This window comes from Schistocerca serialis, chromosome 9, assembly GCF_023864345.2.
Source record: "Schistocerca serialis cubense isolate TAMUIC-IGC-003099 chromosome 9, iqSchSeri2.2, whole genome shotgun sequence".
In the NCBI taxonomy this organism is placed as follows: Eukaryota; Metazoa; Arthropoda; class Insecta; order Orthoptera; family Acrididae; genus Schistocerca; species Schistocerca serialis.
This window is the reverse complement of record NC_064646.1, coordinates 319,831,298-319,849,513: the sequence shown is the minus strand read 5'-3', so window position 1 is coordinate 319,849,513 and position 18,216 is coordinate 319,831,298. Positions and strand designations below refer to the sequence as shown.

At 41.1% G+C, this 18,216-nt stretch overlaps 1 protein-coding gene across 1 annotated transcript in view; it reads right to left on the bottom strand.

The window, feature by feature from the left end:
* LOC126419074 (uncharacterized) overlaps nucleotides 1-18,216 on the bottom strand; it is a 183,272-nt gene that overhangs the window by 22,262 nt on the left and 142,794 nt on the right. The window contains exon 10 of the mRNA XM_050086159.1: nucleotides 4,595-4,741. Coding sequence (XP_049942116.1) covers nucleotides 4,595-4,741 — 147 coding nt within the window. The remainder of the gene's footprint in view (nucleotides 1-4,594; nucleotides 4,742-18,216) is intronic.

The window sequence follows — 18,216 nt, the reverse complement described above, 5'->3', positions numbered from 1 at the left end:
ATGTTTTCAAATTACCTTTCCGTCTTCCTCATTTATTTTCTGTTTTTAAGTTGTGACTTAATTTATGTAACAGCAGCAGTTGTCTGAAGCTACATATCCGTGATACTGATAATAAAAAATATGAATTTATGTTGTTTAGAAACTTTATGGAGACAATTAAAGGTTACTGTTCGAGGCTTCCCCTGTGCTACTCTCTTTATTTTGGTTTCTTGAGGTTGGATTACTGATCTTCATAGCTTTAACTCAGAATGTAAATTTTTGGAAATATTTACTGCCTAAGTTGCTTCCAAGCTAATAAATGCACTGTCTTTTTCTTGTTTGATGTTCTATGACATTGTTTTGTAAAATTCACATGTATCTCTTATGTTCTTATTTCTTTTCAAGTAAGTATTTACTGTGTGTAGATAACTTTCTGTCAATTCAATTAACGAATCATTCAAGTAAGACTGTTGTTGTTGTCGTCGTCTTCAGTCCAAAACTGGTTAGATGCATCTCTCCAGCTACTCTATCCTGTGCAAGCCTCGCCATCTACTGCAACCTACATCCTTCTGAATCTGCTTACTGTATTCATGACTTGGTCTCCCTCTATGAGTTTTAACCCTCCCCCCCCCTCAACCCACACATTTCCCTCCAATACTAAATTGGTGATCCCTTGACTTTTCAGAATGTGCCCTATTAATTGAGCCCTTCTTCTTTTAGTCAAGTTGTGCCAAAAATTTCTTGTCTCCTCAAATCTATTCAGTACTACTCATTAATTACATGATCTACCCATCTAATCTACAGCATTCTTCTGAAGCCCCACATCTCAAAAGCTTCTATTCTCTTCTTGTCTAAACTGTTTATTGTCCATGTTTCACTTTTATACATAGCTACACTCCATACAAACACCATAAAAAAAGACTTCCTAACACTTAAATCTAAATTCAATGTTACCAAATTTCTCTTGTTCAGAAGTGCATTTTTTGCCACTGCCAGTCTACATTTTTTTTCTACTTGAGCCATTTTCAGTTATTTTGCTGTTCAAATAGCAAAACTCATCTACTACTTTAAGTGTGTCATTTCCTAATGTAATTTCCTTAGCATTATCTAATTTAATTTGACTACATTTCATTATCCTTGCTTTGCTTTTGCTGAAATTCATCTTATATCCTCCTTTCAAGATACTGTCTATTCTGTTCAACTGCTCTTCCAGCTCCTTTGCTATCTCTGACAGAATTACAATGTCACTGCTAAACCTCAAAGTTTTTATTTCTTCTCTCTGAACTTTAATTCCTACACTAAATTATTCTTTGGTTTCCTTTACTGCTTCCTCAATATTCAGACTGAATAACATTGGCAATAGACTACAACCCTATCTCACTTTCTTCTCAATCACTGCTTCCCTTCATTGCCCCTTGACTCCTAGAACTGCCATCTGGTTTTTGTACAAGTTGTAAAAGCCTTTAGCTCCTGGTATTTTTCCCCTGCTATCTTCATAATTTCAAAGAGTGCATTCCAGTCAAAAACTTTCTCTAAGTTTACAAATGTTATATACACAAGTTTGCTTTTCCTTAACCTATCTTTTAAGAGGAGACATTGGGTAGTATTACTTCACAAGTTTCTACATTTCTTCAGTATCCAAACTGATCTTCCTCGACATTGGCATCTACCAGTTTTTCTATTCTTCTGTAAGGAATTCAGGTTAGTATTTGCCACCTATGACTTATTAAACAGATATTTTAGTAACATTCACACCTGTCAGCACATGCACTCTTTGGAACTGAAATTATTATATTATTCTTGAAGTCTAAGGGTATTTTGCCTGTGTCGTACATCTTGCACACAAGACACAATAGTATTCTCATGGCTGGCTCTCCCGAGGCTATTATTAGTTCTAGATTAGATTAGATTAGTTTTTCATTCCATAGATCTGTGCTGAGGAGACCCTCGTGGGTGTAGAACATGTCAATCTTCTTCTTCTTTTAAGCTGAAATAACAATACTAATAGTATGAATATATACAATACATCATTTGTTTCTATTAAAAAATTTGTCAATGGAGTAGGAGTTGGCCACTAGTAAGTCTATCAGGCTCCTTTTAAACTGATCTTTATTTGTAACTAAATTTTTTATGCTTGCTGGCAAATTATTGAAGATGAGTGTTCCTGAGTAGTGGACCCCTTTTTGAACTAAAGTAAGTGATGGAGTGTTATCTAGTTGTCTTGTCATCTTGTTTTAACTTAGGTCTTTCAGTGTTCTGTCAAACTCTTCTCGCAGTATCATATCACCCATCTCATCTCCATCTGCAACCTCTCCCATTTCCATAATACTATCCTCAAGTATGTCTCCCTTGTATAGACCCTATATATAGTCCTTCCACCTTTCTGCTTTCACTTCTTTGCTTAGGACTGGTTTTCCACCTGAGCTCTTGATATACAGCTGCTTCTCTTTTCTCCAAAGGCTTCTTTAATTATCCTGTGGGCAATTTGTCTACCTTTCCCCTCATAAAATATGCTTCTGAATCCTTACATTTGTCCTCTAGCCATTCCTGCTTAGCTATTCTGCATTTAATGCCAATCTCATTTTTTAGATGTTTGTATTCCCTTTCACCTGCTTCAATTGCTGCATTTTTAGATGTTCTCCTTTCATCAGTTAAATTCCACATCTATTTTGATAGCTAAAGATTTTTACTAGATGTGGTCTTTTTTCCTCAACTTTCATGCTTTTAACTTACCTGGGTCCCATCTCCGTAACTGCCTACTTTTTCGCCATTTCTTCAGTTTTAATCTACAGTTCAAAGCCAATAAATTGTGGTCAGAGTACACAACTGCCCCTGGTAATGTCTTAACATTTCAGAATTTGGTTCAAAAATGTCTGTCTTACCATTACATAACGAATCTGAAATCTCCCAGTGTTCCCAGGTTTCTTCCACATATACAACCAGCTTTCATGATTCTTAAATCAAGTGTTAGCGATGTAAGCATACGTGGCAACTGGAGAGGGTTTCTGCTTCATTGCCTGCTGTAGTAGGATGTTAGATTTTGGTTAGATTTTTTCAACTTACTTGTAACCTCCTTCTGGTGAAGCTAAATAAGCTGAGGTGTTCACATAAACTTGCCAGTTCTACATGTCAACTGTGAAATCCACTGTTCATCAGTTGTTTCTTTTGACTTACCATGTAGCAGATGACAAGCCACTGCCAAAGACTTTACATTACCAGCAATTACAAAGGCACGACAAAAGCATTTTATTATACTTATAAACTTTAGCAACAGCTCTGTCACAAAGGTCATCACACGAGAGACAATAACTTCCTCATCTGGAACTTTAAAGGGCTTCAGGTTTTATTAAGCCACACACTTTTCATATGTCAGAATGGCTAGCTCACCACATTATCTACAGTCATTTCTGAGTTAAGAGTATTCCTTGTTTATTAACCACCTACAAAAATCTTTCCACCTTGTTTTACATCTCACTTATTTCAGGTATGAAAGATTTATTTGACAGTGAATCTTCTTCTTCTTCTTCTTCTTCTTCTTCTTCTATCATTTCACCCTCTTTGGGGTACGCTGGATCAATCATTTCTTTGTGCGTTGTTCTTTTCTTAGGGCCCAGTATTTCTTCATTCTTTCTGATCTTTTCCTCTCTTCTTCCGAGATAAAGGGTTTGACTTTTGTGTAGATTTGTCTTGGAACCTTATGTTTTCATCTTTAGGAATTAATTTAGCTGTTCGATTGATAAATCTGAAATCTTTAATTCTACTAGGTGCTTCTCAGTTTCCTTAAACCAGTTGGGTTTCGTTTTGAAGTTACATAAAAAGTCAAAGATTTGTTTGGTTAATCTGTTAGAATTCATACTGAGAAAATAACCATAAAAATTTATCCTCCTTTTTTGCATAGTATCTGAAAGTTTTTCAATTTTCTTGTAGAGAGTTTCATTTTTGATGTACATAATCTTATTGTCTTGCAATTAAGCATCACTGAAATTTAATTTGTAAGTCAATAGATTATGTGGAATAAAAACTGAAGAATGAATCCAGTGCTTATCAACATGAGAGTGAGAGGTACTTATATTCAATCATGAACTGACTCTGATATTTGTGTGCCATATGAATATGTACACCAATATATGAAAATATATCATAATTAGATAAGGGACACTCAAACACAAATCAGCAAAACCAAACTAGAGCTCTAACTGAATGATGGCAACACTTCTTTACATGAAAGAAAATGATGCTGAGGACTACCTACAAACACGGAAAGATAATGGATAAAGATGTGAAATGAGAAAGATTAAGTTAATGATCATCTAAAACTGAGAATGAGAAGCCTTACATAGCAGAGTCATCAAAATGTCATGTGGCACCCAACCTGCTGCAAGCCTTTCAGTGTAATGCCACATTAACAGCTTACAAGTAACTTTGATTTCTTATTTAATCGAGCAACTTCTTATTTGGCCCCACAAAGCTGAGTGAGTTCCATAGCAGACCTATCCACATATGAAGATGGTTACCAGTAATCCACCCATGGCTTCCTTGCCTGCAGCCACCTACGAGGCTAACCACTAGACCACTGAGCTAGCCCAGTAACATCACTAAGCCTATATCTACTAACCTGTACATGTTGAGCATGTGCAGATGCAGCAGTAGACTTTTCTTCCTCAAGCTTTTGTGCCAGTAACCTCTTTTCTTGTTCAAGCCCTTCACAGCACTGCTGGCTGCTGTAAAGAAGTTGGTGCAAGCAAGATGCCTCTGCCCGAGCCTATATAAATCAAAACAAAAATTCTTGATATATGCAACACACAATGAAAAAATGACAACATAACATTATTTAGATTATTTAAGTAAAATGCATGGTGCTTGCTTACTCACATCAGTTTCAATAGCATTTTTAAGACAAACTAAAGAATTTGATCATGGTTTTTGAAAGTCTACAAAAAGAGGCAAATTTACTCATATGTATCACTTCTACCTGGTATCTGGAATGAGACATAGAAAGATGCTATGTGGATTGTGAAAGCAGAGTCGATCACAACATCTAACTACAAACTCTGCGGCCCTAAAGAAAATCTATAGCAAGTGAATTCTATTTCTTTCTTTATACGTAAGACATATTTATGATAACAGGAGAACACTAATGGTTCTGCTGACACCATACAATCTGTCCAAACGTAATTTTAGTATTATTGTAAGAAATCATCATTCAAATGGTAAATCAGTTTAATTCATCTATTTTGAATGAGGATCAACAACTAAAGGGCACAAGGATAAATAGGTTTCATAGGGGACCAACTCATTTGGCTAATTCCAAAATTGTATTATGTATTAACAAAGGACGCCATTGTACAACATTAACATTCAATTAAACAACAGTCAGGTCTGTGGAAAGGATAGTGGCTTAAGTATGGTAGGTACCACGTTAATGTGCATTCAAACAGATTTAATATGCAACACAAAAACTTCATTGAGTTAATCTATATCTATATACATTTTAAAAATGGATGTATGTGTATATGTACCACATCTCCTCTTAAACCACTGAATTGGTATCAGTCATATGTGCTACGCATATACGAGGGTTGGGCAGCTATTTATTTACAGTTTAGTATTGCCCGACAAATTTGTAGCAGTTCTGAAGCGAATGCCGTGAAGTGTTTCCTTCAATTTAGAAATCGAGTTGAATTCACGAGGGCTTAAGTCAGGGGAGTGCAGTAGGTGGTATAGCACTTAGCAGCCCCATCAGTCAAACAAATCAGTAACAGCTTGCACTGTACGTGCTTGAGCATTGTCCTGCAAAATGATGGTCAGATCCTGCAGGAAGTGTCATCACTTCTGTCTCTAAGCTGGTTGTAGGTTGTGTTCCAAAAATGAACAGCAGGACTTGACCATCAGTTTGCAGGACAAACCCGTGATATACCACCTACTGCACTCCCCTGACTTAAGTCGTCGTAAGTTCAACTCTGTTTCTAAACTGAAGGAAACACTTCATGGCATTCACCTCAGAACTGCTACAAATTCATCAGGCAATAGACCACACTGCTCGAACTGTCAACACAACTGACACTGCTAAGAGTATCCTACGACTTTCACATCACTGGCAACGGGTTATACACAATGCTGGTGACTACTTTGAAGGTCAGTAAAACTTTGAAACATGTACCTATTTTGTACGAGCTGTAAATAAACAGTTGCCACTATTAAAGTTTCAACCTTCGCAATCTAAAATATGGAAACAAGCACTGTATGAGTAAACAATACCTACATTCCATAGGGATGGGGATGTAGTGGGGGAAAACGGGGAGAGAGAAGTTTAACACAGGAATATCTGGAGTAATCTTTACCAAATTTTGTGTACGCATCACTCATTATTTGTATAAAAATACTGTGAGGGTAATATGCTCCTGTGACGTTGATAACCACTAATATTAGTATCAAATCTATAGTCTCTGGGGTTGCTAGGCTTGAGGTGGGGGAAGAGGCAGGGGGAGGCAAAGACACTGACACCAGCATATCAGCCCCTTTCTGTAATACCAAAAGCAATTTCCATCAAACTTTACAATTGGATCAATTGCGGGAGGGTGGGTGTGGGGGTGTGTGTGTGGTGGGGGGGGAGACAACAACCTGTGACAGTAGGACTAGTACCGCAATTGCTGAGGGTTGACATAAAAGCATTACTGAAGGATGCCTGCACCAATTTCAACCCAAATTTAGTACATACATGACTCATTATTTGTATAAGTGTACTGCTACACCAAGCAATGGGGATGTTAAGGGCTTGATCCATAAAAATGCCCCACCATGAACAACGGACCTTGCCATTGGTGGGGAGGTTTGCGTGCCTCAGTGATACAGGTGGCCGTACCGTAGGTGCAACCACAACGGAGTATCTGTTGAGAGACCAGACAAACATGTGGTTCCTGAAGAGGGGCAGCAGCCTTTTCAGTAGTTGCACGGGCAACAGTCTGGATGATTGACTGAGCTGGCCTTGTAACACTAACCAAAACGGCTTTGCTGTGCTGGTACTGCGAATGGCTGAAATCAAGGGGGAAACTACAGCCGTAATTTTTCCCGAGGGCATGCAGCTTTACTGTATGGTTAAATGATGATGGCGTCCTCTTGGGTAAAATATTCCGGAGGTAAGATAGTCTCCCATTCGGACCTCCGGGCGGGGACTACTCAAGAGGACGTCATTATCAGGAGAAAGAAAACTGGCGTTCTACAGATCGGAGTGTGGAATGTCAGATCCCTTAATCGGGCAGGTAGGTTAGAAAATTTAAAAAGGGAAATGGATAGGTTAAAGTTAGATATAGTGGGAATTAGTGAAGTTCGGTGGCAGGAGGAACAAGACTTTTGGTCAGGTGAATACAGGGTTATAAATACAAAATCAAGTTGGGGTAATGCAGGAGTAGGTTTAATAATGAATAAAAGAATAGGGAGTGCAGGTAAGCTACTACAAACAGCATAGTGAATGCATTATTGTGGCCAAGATAGACACGAAGCCCATGCCTACTACAGTAGTACAAGTTTATATGCCAACTAGCTCTGCAGATGAAGAAATTGATGAAATGTATGATGAGATAAAAGAAATTATTCAGGCAGTGAAGGGAGACAAAAATTTAATAGTCATGGGCAACTGGAATTCGAGAGTAGGAAAAGGGAGAGAAGGAAACATAGTAGATGAATATGAATTGGGGGTAAGAAATGAAACAGGAAGCCGGTTCAAGAATCAAAAAAGAAGGTTGTACACATGGAAGAACCTTGGAGATACTAGAAGGTATCAGATAGATTATATAATGGTAAGACAGAGATTTAGGAACCAGGTATTAAACTGTAAGACATTTCCAGGGGCAGATGTGGACTCTGACCACAATCTATTTGTTTTGAACTGTAGATTAAAACTGAAGAAACTGCAAAAAGGTGGGAATTTAAGGAGATGGGGCCTGAATAAATTGACTAAACCAGAGGTTGTACAGTTTCCGGGAGAGCATGAGGGAACAATTGTCACGAATGGGGGAAAGGAATAAAGTAGAAGAAGAATGGGTAGCTCTGAGGAATGAAGTATTGAAGGCAGCAGAGGATCAAGTAGGTAAAAAGAGTAGGGCTAGTAGAAATCCTTGGGTAACAGAAGAAATATTGAATTTAATTGATGAAAGGAGAAAATATTAAAATGTAGTAAATGAAGGAGGCAAAAAGGAACACAAATATCGCAAAAATGAGATCGACAGGAAGTGCAAAATGGCTAAGCAGGGATGACTAGAGGACAAATGTAAGGATGTAGAGGCTTATCTCACTAGGAGTAAGATAGATATGGCCTACAGGGAAATTAAAGAGACCTTTGGAGAAAAGAGAACCACTTGTATGAATATCAAGAGCTCAGATGGAAACCCAGTTCTAAGCAAAGAAGGGAAAGCAGAAAGGTGGAAAGAGTATATAGAGGGTCTATACAAGGGCAATGTATTTGAGGACAATATTATGGAAATGGAAGAGGGTGTAGATGAAGATGAAATGGGAGATACGATACTGCGTGAAGAGTTGACAGAGCACCGAAAGACCTGAGTCGAAACAAGGCCCCGGGAGTAGACAACATTCCATTAGAACTACTGACGGCCTTGGGAGAGCCAGTCCTGACAAAACTCTACCATCTGGTGAGGAGGGTAAAAATCGTAGAGGGAGACGAAGAGATGAATACACTAAGCAGATTCAGAAGGATGTAGGTTACAGTAAGTACTGGGAGATGAAAAAGATTTCACAGGATAGAGTAGCATGGAGAGCTGCATCAAACCAGTCTCAGGACTGAAGACCACAACAACAACATCAAAATGTTCTACAATCACCTGCTGGTATTTTGTTAATGTAGATTACTTTAAAACAGGAATCGGCAAGCAATTTTAGAAGGATCTGATACTTCTAAGAATCTGTATCGATGTCCTGAAGAAAAACTTCATATTCCTTACTAATTTTTTATTTTAATTTTCACTCTCAGACTAATATCAAATACAATAGATAGGCATATCCGCATTAAAAATCCAGAAAAAAATTATATGTTTCACTATGTTTTATTTTATTTTCACTTACAAAAATATGAAATACAACAGATAGGCCTGTTTGTACTGAAAAATCAAGAAAATATCTATATTCAGTGCTATTTTTATTTTAATTTTCACTCAAAAATATAAAATCAAGCGATAATAATGCACGGAGAGTTCTGGTTAAGAATAACGAATTAGTGTAATGGGGTGAGGTGGGGGTGCAGGGTGGCGTGGGTTGGGGTGGGGTGGGGTATGAAGAGAGGTGGGAGGCAGGGACAGGGTTGGGGGGAGGTGTCTAGTGGCTCATGGCAGGGAGGGGAAACACATCCATGGGCAAGTAAGGGTGCAAATAGAGAAGGCAGGTGGCAGATAGCTGTGTGCACGATATCACAGATTATTGCGTTAGATGGCAGGACAGAAGTAGCTGACACATATTTGGGTGGGGATGATGGGAAACTGGTGGTGTGCACACATGCAAGCAACAGCTCCTCCCCCCCCCCCCCCCCCCCTCCCTTACACACACTAGTGGATGGGGGCTAGGGGGAAAGCGAGTTGCCTCAGGTTTAGGCCAGGAAGGTTACAGAAGTGAAGGATGTGCTGTACAGACAGCTCCCATCTGTGCAGCTCAGAAAAGCTGGTGGTGGTGGGGAAGATTCAAATGGTACAGGTTATGAAGAAGCCACTGAAATCTCTCATGTCGCACTCTGCTGAATGTTGTGCCACTTGGTGGTCGGCCTTGTTTTTGGCAACAGTTTGATGGTGGCCACTGATTCTGGTTGACAGCTGGATGGTTGTCATATCTCTGTAAAAAACTGTGCAGTGGTTGCAGCAGAGCTGGTACATAATATGGCTGCTTCCACAGGTGGCCCAGTGTCTGATGGGGCAGGATAAGCCTGTGATGGGATGGGAGTAAGAAGTGCTGGGTGGGTGGATATGACAGGTCTTGCATCTGGATCTTCCACAAGAGTATCATCCCCCTGGCAGGGGACTGGGCGAGGGACTGACATACAGATTGAATAACACGTTGTGAAGGTTGGGTGGGTGGTGGAACACTGATTTGCGAGGGGATGGAAGTATCTTGAGTAGGATGCCCCTCATTTCAGATGTGTGTGGGGACATGGCACGGGAGAGTTGTTTGTGAATTAGGTATGGAAGATATTGTTTGTCTGCAAAGGCCTATGTGAAGCCTCCAGCATACTGAGTCAGGGAGTTCTCATCACTGCAGATGTGTCTGTCATTGGTAGCCAGGCTCTATGGTAAGGAATTTTTTGTGTGGAAGGGGTGGCAGCTGTCAAAGTGCAAGTACTGTTGGTGATTGATGGGTTTGATGTGGACTGAGATGTGGATGGAGCCATCTGTGAGAAGGAGATCGACATCTAGGAGGGTGGCACGGCACAATGGGTGGAGTACTAGGTGAAATGGATGAGGGAGAACGTGTTGAGATTGTGGAGGAAGGATAATAGAGTATCCTGGCCTTGGGTCCAGATTACAAAGATATCATCAATAAACCTGGGAAGCTAGGAACATTTCCTTTAGGTGGCCCATGAAGAGGTTGACATAGGAGGGTGCCACACAGATGCCCATGGCTATGCCACTAAACTGTTTGTATACCTTCCTTCCAAATGTGAAGTAGTTAAGGGATAGGATGTGGTTGGTAAGGTGTATGAGGAATGAAGTGGTGGGTTTGGAATCTGCAGGGTGTAGGGAGAGAGGTAGTGTCCAGTTGCGGCAAGGCCATGGCATGAGGTATGTCAGTGTATAACAAGGTTACATCTACAGTGATGAGTAGGGACCCAGAAGGTAACAGTGTGGGAATGGTGCAGAGCTGGTGCAGGAAGTGGTTGGTATCTTTGATGTGGGAGGCTAGGTTGAGGACAATTGGTTGCGTGTGTTGGTCAACAAGGGCTGAAATTCTTTCAGTGGGAACACTGCAACCAGTGATAATTAAGGGGCCCGGGATTTGTTAGGTTTGTGGATTTCAGGCAGCACAGGCTGCTGTTGGGGTGAGCAAGGAAATGGATTCACTCCATTTCGTCACAACAGTGGTGAAACCTATGTCTGCCAGGAGGTTGATCAGGTCAGGATCCGTTTTTAGGTTGTGTACGGGAGACCTTTCTTCTACTGAAAGGTTGTTGTTCTTAAGGAAGAACATAGGGAAGGATAGCGTGCCCAGGTTGAAGTTAGGAAATCCTGGTAGGTGGCTAGGGGAAGGTTAAGCAGAAGTATGGGAGGGTCACAATTGAATGGTACAAACTGGGACATGCAATGTTCATTGTTAGGATTGGACTGGATTTAGTTGGAGGGGTTGGTGGCAACGAAGCGTTTCCACTGTAGGAAGTGAGATAAGGAAAGTAGTTATTTCACAAGTCCAACAAAGTTAAACCTGGGAGTAGGTCTGAATGTGAGGCCTTTGGATAGGACTGAAACTTCTGTGGGGCTGAGGATTTTGGTGGAGAGGTTAGCAACAGTGCTCTGGTATTATTTCGGTTCTGGATTTAGTGGTTTGTTGGTAGGGGGTTTTGGAGGATGTGGTAAGTTGAAAATGTCAGTTACGCAGGTTCTGATGCTATGAGGGGTTGATGAGGAGGAATATTGGGAGTAGGGTGGGGTTGGATAATAGTGCCCCAAGGTGGGAATAGGATTTCAGCGGGCTGGATAACTTGCAGAGGAGGTGTTTCGAATGTTCTTCTGGGTGTTGGATGGTCATGATATCAATTTAGGAAGAACACTTCAAACACCATCTCCACAAATTATCCAGCCTGCTGAAATCCTTGGGGCACTGCTATCCAACCCCCACCCTTCTCCCAGCGTATACTCCCAAAAACCCCTACCAGCACTGCATGCAATCCAGAACTGAAACAATACCAAAACAATGTTGTTAACCTCTCCACCAAAATCCTCCGACCTACAGAAGTTTCAGTCCCATCCAAAGGCCTCACATTCAGCCCTATTCCTAGGTTTAACTATGTTGGACTTTTGAAAGACCTCCTCTTCTTCTCCTGCTCCCTACTGTGGAAACACTTCTTTGCCACCAACTCCCCCACCCAAAACCAATGCAATCCTAACATCGAACACTGCCTGCCCCAATTTGTACCACCATCCAACTGCAACCCTCCCACACTTCCACCTAACCATCCCTATGTCACCTTCCAGGAGTACCTAACTTCCAACTTGGACTCACTATCCTTCCCCAGGTCCCTCCCTAAAAACAGCAACCATTCAGCAAAAGAAAGGACTGACTGGCACAACCTAAAAATGGATCCCGACCTGATCATGCTCCAGCAGACAAAAGTTCCACCACTGTTGTGACAAACTGGAGTGACTAATTGACAGAGGACCTCCACCTGATGTCCTACACCTCTACATACAAGCTCTGCCAAAGTGACCCCACCCAGAAGTCCAATATAACTTCCAGTTCCTGCTGAAGTCCTTAGGCCATTTCTAGAACCTCTCCCCTGAATCAGTTTCCCTGCTCACTCCAACAGCAGCCCGCAATGCAACCTCCTATGTGCTGCCTGAAATCCACAAACCTAACAAATCCTGAGCACCCCATTGTTGCTGGTTACAGTGCTCCCACCGTAAGAATCTCAGCCCTTGTTGACCAACACATGCAACCAATAGTCCTCAACCTAGCCTCCCACATCAAAGATACCAACCACTTCCTGCACCAGCTCTGCACCATTCCCACACTGTTACCTCCTGGGTCCCTACTCGTCACTGTAGATGCAACGTTGTCACACACCAACATACCTCATGCCCATGGCCTTGCCGTAACTGAACACTACCTCTCCCCCTACACCCTGCAGATTCCAAACCCACCACTTCATTCCTCATACACCTAACCAACCACATCCTAACCCTTAACTACTTCACCTTTGGAAGGAAGGTACACAAACAAATTAGTGGCACAACCATGGGCATCTGCGTGGCACCCTCCTATGTCAACCTCTTCATGTGCCACCTAAAGGAAATGTTCCTAGCTTCCCAGGTTTATTGATGATATCTTTATAATCTGGACCCAAGGCCAGGATACTCTATTATCCTTCCTCCATAATCTCAACATGTTCTGCCCCATCCACTTCACCTGGATTGTGCCGTGCCACCTTTCTAGATGTCAATCTCCTCCTCACAGATGGCTCCATCCAGATCTCAGTCCACATCAAACCCATCAATCACCAACAGTACCTGCACTTTGACAGCTGCCACCCCTTCCACACCAAAAAATTCCTCCCATACACCCTGGCTACCCTTGACAGATACATCTGCAGAGATGAGAACTCCCTCGCTCAGTATGTTGAAGGCCTGAGATAGGCCTTTGCCAACAGGTAATATCTTCCATACCTAATACACAAACAACTCTCCTGTTCCATGTCCCCCACACATCTGGCCCTCACGTCCATCCCATGAATGAACCATAAAGAAGTGTCCCATTTGTCATCCAAAACCACCTGTGACGAACGAGTGAACCACATCCTTCATCAGTGTTTTGATTATCTGTCATCATGCTCTGAAATGAGGGACATCCTACCCAAGATACTTCCTTCCCCTCCCAAAGCAGTGTTCTGCTGCCCACCCAACCTTCACATCATCTTAGTCGATCTCTATATCACTCCCATCCCCAGTCACAAGGATGATACCCTTGTGGAAGACTCAGACACAAGACCCGCCATATCTATCCACCCAGCACCTCTTACTCCCATCCCATCACAGGCTTATCCTCCCCCATCAGACACTGGGCCACCTGTGAAAGCAGCCATGTTATGCACCATTTCTGCTGCAACCACTGCACATTTTTTTCGTAGATATGACAACCATGCAGCTGTCAACCAGAATCAATGGCCACCATCAAACTATTGCCAAAAACAATACAGACAGCCCAGTGGCACAACATTCAGCAGAGCACAACATGCAAAATTTCAGTGGCTGCTTCATAATCTGTGCCATCTGGATGTTACTACTTCTTTTATTTGCCCAAAACATTCAATCACTTGACCTTTAGTTAGCCAATGAACACTGTTGTAATGCAGTACATCAGGATGTGCCGAATCACACTCTGAAGGCAAATCTTTGAACTGTCTGTGCTGAAGAGCACAACGAGGCCTCCCCTAAAATTAATCAGCTTTATCAACCTGTTCGTTACTTCTTTCAGAGCCACAGTAAGTTTTCCACAAAGTGCTGAAAGATAGTAGCCCAGAATTCTTATCTTTGATTCTCTTTACTAGTCCTCCTCTTTTCACCGATCACCACCAGTGCTCCTTCAGTTGAAAGAGAGCCAATTTTAACACAACTAATGTTTGATTTTGTAATGAAGCCATCAAAAGTCTTGAATAAATTGTTCTCCTCAAGTCTTGCCCTTCAACTACAATACTGTTAGCAATTCTTCCCTAAATTCTTTACTTTGAATATACAAAAATAGGCATTTGTTGTTCATCAACATCGCACGATTCATCTACTTCTATGGTGCACGAAGGTGCCTTCTGCAGAAGTTCGATCAAACTACTTTTATCGCTAGCAGCCGAAGTTTCGGTTATCCTTGTATTACTACTTCTCAACAATGGAATACCTTGAATTGTGACAACAACATCCTCTTTCTCTTAAAAAAGTGCCAAAGTCACTTCCAACACACTTTTTTTAAAAAACTATTTCAGGTTCTGAAAATGGCTTCCGGTGTTTACTGTGTGTCCAACATACACGTGTTGCTGCTTCTGTAGATTTTTCTTTCTCGCTCACAGAACTAACTAGGAAGGCCGTGCTGCTTTTTTTAAGAAGCTAGATAAGCCTGGAGTTTTTCTTGATGAGTTTCACTACACAGAGAAAATTTTTTATCGAACTGCTGATGAGTTGTTTCATAGTGTCACTTTACATTGGCACTTTTGACAAGAGTGACAGTTCTGCTGCATATGAGGCAAATGAAGAGCTCCAGGCCTATCAGACAGTGTAAAACAATATTTTTCAGTCTACTAAGTCAAAAACTTCCTATTTTCACTATCAACTTTACACTTTTTAGGGTCCACGTTGATGCCAAAAAAATGTTATAAGCCACGACAATAACAAAATCCTCCATACGAGATCGCAACAACTACTGATGAAGTCGCGATAAAATTTTTGTACTTTATTTAGATTCGTTCTTTATAAAAATATGTTCTCGGCACACAGCAAGTGCCGATGCACTGCAAAAGGAGCTACTTCTGTGTCAAAGTGATTGCTGCTGTACACCAAAGGAGCTGCACCGCAAAGGAGATGCTTCATTGTCAATCATCGCTGGCGAATGAACTCGGCTGAAGTTTCATAAAATAGATATAAGATACTGTTTGAGTTACGAGCACAAAAAGATATTGTTTAAATGCATATGCTTTCTCCGATTTAACTGAGGTTTCAGAGGTTGCCAGAGTCTGAAATCAATTTATAAAATTTCGTTGTTCTTTAAATAAAATTTTTGGGTTGTACCGTATTTACTCGAATCTAAGCCGCACTTTTTTTCCGATTTTTGTAATCCAAAAAACCGCCTGCGGCTTAGAATCGAGTGCAAAGCAAGCGGAAGTTCTGAAAAATGTTGGTAGGTGCCGCTACACTATAACTTCTGCAGTCGAATATATGTAGCGCTACACAGGTATGCTTTGTAGGCACAAAGATAAATACTTTCGCCAAAACCTCTGCGTCAGTAAAAAAAAAAAAGAAGAAGAAGAAGAAGAAGAAGAAGAAGAAGAAGAAGAAGAAGAGAAGAGAGAGAGAGAGAGAGAGAGAAAGTGGAAGACGAGCTTTTTTTTTTTCTCCGCCCCGAGTTTCGACCACTGCATTTTCATACATTATCCAACGAAGTAAATACAAATTCCGTATTGGAGAAGAGAGAGAGAGAGAGAAAGTGGAAGACGAGCTTTTTTTTTTTCTCCGCCCCGAGTTTCGACCACTGCATTTTCATACATTATCCAACGAAGTAAATACAAATTCCGTATTGTTCGTCTTCGAATGTAGCAGAATTTCAATGTACTACGAAAATCCGACTGGCAAGACTGTTTAGGATGTTTGTCAATATGGCCAACTCTACGTTCTGAATTTTTTCCTACCAGTGAGAAGAGAAAGTTGCTAATAGGAACCTGATGAAATGTGAATCACATGCAGTATTCTCTTCACCATAAGAATAATCGAATATAAACATTTTGCCATGTATTCTTTCGCGTTTGCTGCTATCTCATGTAAATCCTGTCTGCCTAATAAACTACGAAACTAGAGTGAGACAACAGCAAACGCGGAAGAATATACGTATCGTGTCATGTTTATATTCATATTATTCTTATGCCTAATGTGATACAGTCAGAAATGAAGCACGGCAACTGACTAGATTTTTAAATCTAAGATGACTCTAATTTCTGTGCAGAATTTGATGTACTAAAGAAGCGGCCGCAAAGATTTTCAAACGGAGAAAAATTTTCGCCGAACTCTCGATCAGAACATGTTCTATCACACTCAGTCTATTATTTGGTTCTTGTTGATCATTATCAAAGAAAGCAGCAGTGTAAGTAACAACAAATAGCAGTCTCTTGCCATTATTTCGCTAATGAGACGATTCCTCTCTCTTTTTTTTTTTTTTTTTTTTTTTTATTGTAAGCGGCGGTAGCGTGCACAAAAGCAAGCCGTGCTGCGAGCGGCGACAGGCCGTAAACACGCACTATCAGAATGCGACAAACAATGCATGACACAGTACAGTAATGCATTTTCAGCTTAGGATGACGTGAGCACCTATAACAAAGAAAACAGCACTTATCAGATCAAAGCAAAATAAGCAATCGATTCAAACCAGACAGAGCACATGAAAAAGGAAGGGTACTCGTATAAATACGGACGGAGCGCCTGACGCATAGCAATGGCTACCTGGTAAAGTTTAACTGCTAAGCTTACGACTCGAACCAAACTACTGTCGCTGTATCGTCATTCATTCGACGTAAATTGTGTCTCATATTACAATGGACCAACTTTGTTTCGATTTGGAGGTGCGGCCTAAATCTTTTCTCTCCCCTTGAATTTCGAGTCGCAAATTTCAGGTGCGGCTTAGATTCGGGAAATTTTTTTTTCCTTTATTTCGAATCTCGTTTCTCAGGTGTGGCTTAGATTCGAGTGCGGCTTAGATTCGAGTAAATACGGTATTCATGTGTCCAGAGCTTTTATGTGGATCGACATAACATGCTGCGACAGCTTGTTCCTTTCCACCCCCACTCTTCACCGGACTCTCCTGCGCTGCACAGCAAAACAATTATGTATTTAATACATTTACAACTAACCGTTAAGAATTCTAATTACTTAGCAGTTAATCACACACAACTAGACAAAGTTATAAGGGTGGAAATCAAATGAACTGTTATCTACAGAACAATATTTTTTTAAAAATAATGTGAGTATGTAATTTATAATTTCAAAACATTTTTGGCAGGTCAGTTTTTGACCTCCCACCATCCAGAACTGGACCGCAGTCTGCCAGTTTCCGACTGCTGCTTTAGAAGTATGTAATGCTGTTTCCCTCTTATTTGTGCAGTGTTTCAACAAGGTCACAAGGATAAGCACTGAAGTGAGCCAATAATTTTATCAACAGGTTTTGGGACATACGATCATATCACATGACTGAGTCTGTACCATATTGCATACGTACAACGTACGTGTGTGTGTGTGTGTGTGTGTGTGTGTGTGTGTGTGTGTGTGTGTGTGTGTGTGTCGTGTCCTACACATCCTCCTGAATTGCTGGCTCGATTTCAGCCTACTTTGGTACACATACTACTGGGAAGAAGTACTGTGGCGGTAAGTGGTAGAGAGAGAGAGAGAGAGAGAGAGAGAGAGAGAGAGAGAGAGAGAGAGAGAGAGAGAGAGGAGAGGGGGTGGGGGTGGGGGGTGGAAGAGAGAGGGTGGAAGAGATGGACTGAGAGAGTGGTGAGGAGGAGATCGTCAAAGAAAGAAAAGATGAGGGTAGGGGGATGCGTAGGAGGCAGGTGGCAGAGGGAGAATGGTAGTGGACAGGTGGAAAAGGAAGAGCATGCGATGAGGCAGACGGAAGTATTGTAGGTGCAAGAAACTCCTACTACTCCTATTATCCATTTCATAATGACTGACTTCTGATTTTGAGCTTATGTTCTGGTTACATTGCATGACAAACACCAATGAGCTGTACCTTGCCGGAATCAGGAAATGTCTACTTTTATTTAGTGATTACATTTTAATTGAA